The 6,182-nt window shown below is 41.5% G+C and overlaps 1 protein-coding gene across 1 annotated transcript in view; it reads right to left on the bottom strand.

The window, feature by feature from the left end:
• Window positions 1-2,199: 2,199 nt before the first annotated feature.
• UCHL1 (ubiquitin C-terminal hydrolase L1) overlaps window positions 2,200-6,182 on the bottom strand; it is a 4,864-nt gene continuing 881 nt past the window's right edge. The window contains exons 3-8 of the mRNA XM_085322845.1: window positions 5,533-5,701; window positions 4,070-4,155; window positions 3,947-3,994; window positions 3,367-3,436; window positions 2,936-2,994; window positions 2,200-2,636 (exon numbers count right to left, since the gene is read on the bottom strand). Of these exons, the coding sequence (XP_085178971.1) occupies window positions 2,550-2,636; window positions 2,936-2,994; window positions 3,367-3,436; window positions 3,947-3,994; window positions 4,070-4,155; window positions 5,533-5,701 (519 nt within the window). The 3' untranslated portion in view covers window positions 2,200-2,549. The remainder of the gene's footprint in view (window positions 2,637-2,935; window positions 2,995-3,366; window positions 3,437-3,946; window positions 3,995-4,069; window positions 4,156-5,532; window positions 5,702-6,182) is intronic.

A 6,182-nucleotide genomic window follows, 5' to 3' on the forward strand; every position in this document is an offset into this window, starting at 1 on the left:
GTTAAATTATTAGCGTACTTCCTCATGAAAACCAAGTATCTTTAGGCTTTTTTATGGAGTGCTACATAGACATTTATACTTCTCAGTCCAAACACTTGCTATAATATTAAACACAATGGGTAAAGATTAAAATTCAAGAATAATTTGCAAATAGATAAAACCAGCTTTAAAATAAGCTTTAAGAAGTATTTTGAGATTATATGCATGTGATATGATTTAAAAACACCTTCTTTCTCTCCTATTTATGGTTTATCCTGTAAGATTTTGACTTAGTACAYGCTCACTTCTGTGCATTGTGACTATGCTTCTGAATGCATTTAACATCTGGAACTGTTGCACTATTAATATTGCAAAAGCTTCCATCTGCTCAGCTTTCAGGTCCTTGCCCACTGCTTGTGCTACATCCTCCCCCTGAGCAACTCACTCCCAACTGCTGAAGTCTTCTCCATTCCCAGCAATTCATCTTTCTCTTTGTTTCAGAGAAAAGCCCAGTTGTTTTCCAGGTCCCTGTGGTAATTTTGGTAAGGGAGAGGTCTTACTAATGACATTATATGCAGAGTGGATGGGTAACATTTGTTCTCCTTAGCTGTTTCCGTTACTCTCTCCTCAGAGACTGTACCAGGATGGACAAGGTGAGAAAATAAGAAGCATTTGTCACAACCTTTTGCATACTTTTTACAAAGCCAAAATTACTCAAATATTTGCCTTTAAGTAGATTCAAAATCCAGAAGTCTAAGTAAAAGAATGAAAGCATCTGAAACATTAGAATAAAAACTATAAATTTTATAAAATTACTACTGTAATCACTACAAAAAACATAGAATTTCAAATGCACTTTTGGGTAGCTGCACTGCTGGCTACCTGTCTAACGGCACACAGGCACAGTCATATATAGCAGGCACCATAGGCAATGGCCTCCAAGACAAAGAGGTCCCCCGCAGAACGAGAGCATGCTTGCACAAGGGAAGCGTACAGCTGACAAGGCTCTGCTCCTTTTCCTGCCCCCTCCTACCATTCCTTTCTCTGATGGTTATTGCTGCCTGGAGCCTCCTGTGCTCACACCCCCTCCTGCAGATGCTGCTGCTTGCAGCTGCAGCCCCCCTTGGCGGGCACCATGCAGAAGACACTGCTCCTGGCCTGGGCTGGAGCAGGAGGCTGCAGCAGAGAGGCCATGCCAGGCCTTCCTCCACCTCACAGCACCATCTACCAGCAAGCAGAGTAAAATGCTACTGTGGAAAACAGCAATTCAGCAAAGCATCACAGACCTTTCCTTGACAGCAGGCTTTCACCCTCCTACTAACAGGAGCTGAGACAATGTTTAGAGTGAAGCACTCAGACCTTTTGCTACTCCTTAGCGTAATGAGCTTCAGCTAACAGGTAAATTACATGTAGTAACAAGGTCCAGTACATAACACATTCAGACTACACATGGCTTTAGTAATCAAAGCTCTTTTTGAGTAAGACTTCAAAGGGTTCTGGAAGCCAGGTACAGTTTGCAGCATACAGACAGAGACCGTGGTAGAGCACATGACGTTACCAGGCACTAAGCAGCTTCAGGAGAGCTGCCCGGCTGATAGGCAAAGGCTGGAATACAGWGCATTAAAAGAGAAAGGCCTGGAGCTGAAAGGTACTGCACCCCTTCTTACAGCTACCTGAAGCAGGCACAAACAGCCCCAGCAACCAGACTGAGATAAAAATAAATTCTTAGCTTCAACCTTGTTCTCTTTTTAAATAGAAATTGTTCTTAATACTTCCCCACCACCACCTTTTTCCTACCCCTGCAACCTGAACTTTATTTTCTTTCCACAATTCAAAGCTCACTTAGTCGGCATTTTGTCACCTGTAGTGTCCACAATARAAAGCCTCAGTAAAACCAGTTTGAAGTTGACATTTTAGTACACATTTATTACATCTCACCACTGTACCTTAAGTGCATTAAAGATGTCAAACTGCAACTTGGGAGTTTCAGATTGGCCATCAGGAAAAGGTTAGTACAGCACTGGAACATTCCCAGTGACTGGGGTGTACCCATCCTTAAAGGCCTTCAAGACACTAGAAAAAGCTGCAGCTGGCTTGTCAACCCAGTGGTGATGACTTCCTCCTCAGAGCAGTACTATGAACAACCTCTGAAGGTCCCAAAGACTTACAGGATGCCTGCGGGCTACTTTCGGAAGAAAGTTACATTTACCACTTAGTCCATTTTGTTTTCCAGCAGAATGTTTATTCTCATTAAGGACAAGGAAATATCAACCAACAGCTCAATTTACAGACACAGATTAAACAAGCCCTGTTAAGCATTTTCTACTTAACGTGTGGAAAAAGAACAAAACCAGAAGTCTAAAGACATCTGATGTGTCCAAACTGTTCACGTTAAAACTTGAGCTCATGCTTTAGCATAAGCTCAACCATTGTTGCCTCTGTGTATAGCAAAGGGTGGAAACAATTCAAATTACTGGAACAGCTGTGTTTAACAAATACTGAAGCACTGAAGATTAGACTGCATTTACTGGTGTGCTATTAGACTGCTTTCCTTGCATCTCTTCAGATTCTCAGGCAGACTTGCAGAAAGCCACAGCAGAAAAACGAACTTCTCCTTTTTCACGTTCTGTAAATTGTCTGCATATCTTAGCAGAATCCTGGAAGAAAAGAGCTATTTAGATTYGCAGAATACCGATGCTGGTCTAGACCCCCAAAGGCTGCGTAGCTTTCTACACTGGGTCACTGCAACTTAATTAGTATCTAGTACTACCAACAAGTACATATATTTATCAGACATCTAGTTCCGTGGCACAATACTACCTTGTTGCCACAGCATGAGAAGCACTAGCTGCTACAGCAAGCAGGCACAGAAAGCTGCYGCGATACTCTGAAAGTATGCCTCACCATTTCAGAAGCCTAGTTGCCTGGGAAACATGCAGCTAGTGAGAAGTCCTACCTTCAATAGCAAGTCATCTGAACTTGTGCCATGGTTTACAGGAAATGGCATCCTCCCATCTGTGAAAGAAAGTCTTGCATCACTAAGTACACTTATTATTTTCAAGTTAGAACTCAGCATAGTAGGCCCAAGAAATAATTACCCACATGAAGATAGCTGGACAAGTTCAGAATACAGTATCAACATATAGTTTGTGAGAGAAAGACTGAATAGTTTCAGCTCTACATGAGATGACACATTTTACTAGGGTCCTGGGCCTACAATGCAACCCACCTTACATTAAGGCACTCAACAGAAGGTTCTTATTTTATATCCTGAATTGGTCAAAACCCTTAGTGAAGCTCAGCCAGCAGCAAACCTTTATCCCGAACACTTACAGTGCAAAATAACCCCAGCCTAGTCAAACTCTAGTTAGATTCTCAGTGCCTTACCCAATTCATACAGATGTCCATCCACATTGACAAACAGGATGAAGTGGAAGTTCACACTGTTGTCATCAACCTTAGGACAGACCATTGGATACATTCGTTAGGTTAAAAAAAAAAAAGAAAAAGAAAAAAGAAAAAAGGAAAGAAAGCAAGCCTACTATACAGTCTGAACCCTACTTGTAACTACAAGAGCTAGAACACCTTAGGAAGTTCTCCCAAGACAGAGGAAATCAACAGTAGAGGACTGTTCAGTCAGATAGCTGTTCAACAAGACAGGACCATCAACTTAGGTCAGCTGAAGCTCTGAGGCAAGACCAATTATTCAGATCTCAAAGTCAAGAGATTCTTTATGTCAAGCTCCAATAATCTTACCATAGTCACATTTTCAGTACATATCCAGGAAGTCTTGACTCAAGTTTTCCATGCATTTTTGAGGAAGAAACCCTGCACAAGCATTCATCCATTAGTTAGTCATTTCTCCTTCYCTGTGAGCTGCAAGTGATTTGCCAGACCTAGAACTTTATTGCTCTACCACCTTCAATACCCATCCCTCCATCCTAGATTTTGCTCATTCAACTCTTACCCGACATTGTCCTTCTTGTGCAACAGAATTGTGGACATCTTGTATGGCCTTAAGAGAAAGCAGACATAGGTTACTATAGCCCTAAGCACTGAGAGCTATCAGCAGTTTGTATAGTTCATATACCTTATTACTTGCAAAACGCTTAGCTCTCTCTTCAGGAGACAAGTCAGCTGTTTCATCAAGAAACTTCTTCAGGGCAGATCCCTCATCTGCACAAAGCAACCAAAAATTTTATTCAGCATAGGTTAAAAAAAAAAAAAAAGAATTACTATTCAGGTGTAGCCCACAATACACAATGCTTATTATACTAACTAGAAGTCACTGTGCCTGGAACCATCTTTAGCACAAGTACATTTCTACTGCCGCTTAAAGTGGAAGTAAATTATTTATCTGAATCTTCTGATGACAAACCACAAACAGTAAGAAATCCAGTGCCTCAGGATACTTTAGGACTTGTCTAGAGTACAAGTCCTGGGACTGACTTGCAAAACTTGGCTTTTGCTRTGCTCCCCTATGTTTGGCAGAAGTGCTTATTCACATCTTGCACAGAACTTCAAGATAGGCATCAGTAGTAAAGTATCAGTAGGATAAATTAAAATTCTGCCTTTTGGTACAATCTCACTGCCTTCAAATGTACATGTGCTTGTGCATGCCAAGCTTTGGTTTTCTAGTGCATGAATAAGCACCAAGTACTACGWCATGCTACCTGAATTYGTAGTACCGAATGACAGATATGACRTCATTTGAAGGGTGTGCCATTTCAGATAATCTTTTCAAGAATGAGGCAATATTAGCCTACCATACATATTMTCCTTTGTAAAGGAAGGAATCCCACACCTCTCAAAAGGCTTTGAGTTTTCCCCCTTATAACACAGTTATCTTATATTCTGCAGACCTCTGGTCTTTAAGAGGTAGGATATATTGTATAATAATAAATTATTTCCTTAACTCAGTGACAAATCTTTTGACAAGACCTAGTAATCCTCTCTTCCAGGAAACTGTTTCCAGCCATCACTTACTAGGCCAGTTTTATACCCTCTTCCATYTGGAACTGAGAGAACAGTTCTGGTTGCTCTTAGGTAACAGTCTTACAGGCCCATATCATCCTATGCTACTTTCACATGGGAAGGTCAACCTACCAGTTTTACAGGCTACCCTGAGCAAGTCTGTCTTGGACATGTAAATGGCATGAAGATAGTATCCATCCATTCAGGTTACATTAACAGCATCAATAACCACTTCTGAATAGGATAATTCCTAACTGTARCAGATTGTCCAGTCCTATTGCTTGCCTTTTCCCTTTGCAGACCTGTTACTGAAGCATTGCTCACTACAAGGACAGAGGATTGCAGCTACCAGGCAGAAGTAAAAGCCTGTAATTACTCCTGTAATTCAGGCAGTAGGTGAGACCATGTTTCTCAGCAAGGGCTGAAAAACCCACTTACCAACAGAAGTAGCACAGCATGCTTTAATTTGGCTTGCCAAAGCACAAAATACCTCACGCAGTCTTCTATAGCCCCTACCTACTCAACTTCCCTGTTTAAAAGAAAAATGAAATTCAAGCATCTCAGAACATTCATACTCACCAAGTTTCAGTTTGTCTTTGTTATTGGCAACTGCATGTATCAGACCAATTGTCCCACAGGAGTTACTAACAGTCTGCTTCAGAAAATACACCTTGGAACTGATTTCTTGGTCCTTTATTTCCTCAGTCTGTTGTTTCCTGAAGTTCTCATGCTGTAAACACGCAATTGTTTTGAGCATTTAACCACAGTGATTTCTTTGTTGGGAAAACTAGTAGGCAAGTCAATTGTGCAGGAGAGGCAATAGCAAGACTGGACAGAGGAATTACCCAGAAAGTCATCTTTGTGGCACAGGTCCCATGAACCACCCTATGTCTATACTGGATGCAAGCCAAATCTTAATGGACTACCCGCATGACTCAGTCATATTCAAAGGTGCTGTACTTGGCCTCTCCATCTGTTCCATATGCTGGAAATAGCTGGGGGGGGTCACAGCATGTAACAGACAGAAAATGGAAGAGCCTCTCTCAAGGATGCCTTGGTCCTTTTAGTGATGCTGCTCAGCACATCTCCACAACAGTTTGCCTTCATACCTTTAGGTAGCTTTCCTCCACGACTACCTCRCCATCACAACAGTGACAGACAAGTTTAAAACCCATCACTATCCAGAGTGATCTCATCACTGCATCTCAGCATCAGAGCTGGACTAAATG

This window comes from Rhea americana, unplaced genomic scaffold (genome assembly GCF_003343005.1).
Source record: "Rhea americana isolate MKP2758 unplaced genomic scaffold, rheAme1 scaffold_8, whole genome shotgun sequence".
Lineage (NCBI taxonomy): Eukaryota > Metazoa > Chordata > Aves > Rheiformes > Rheidae > Rhea > Rhea americana.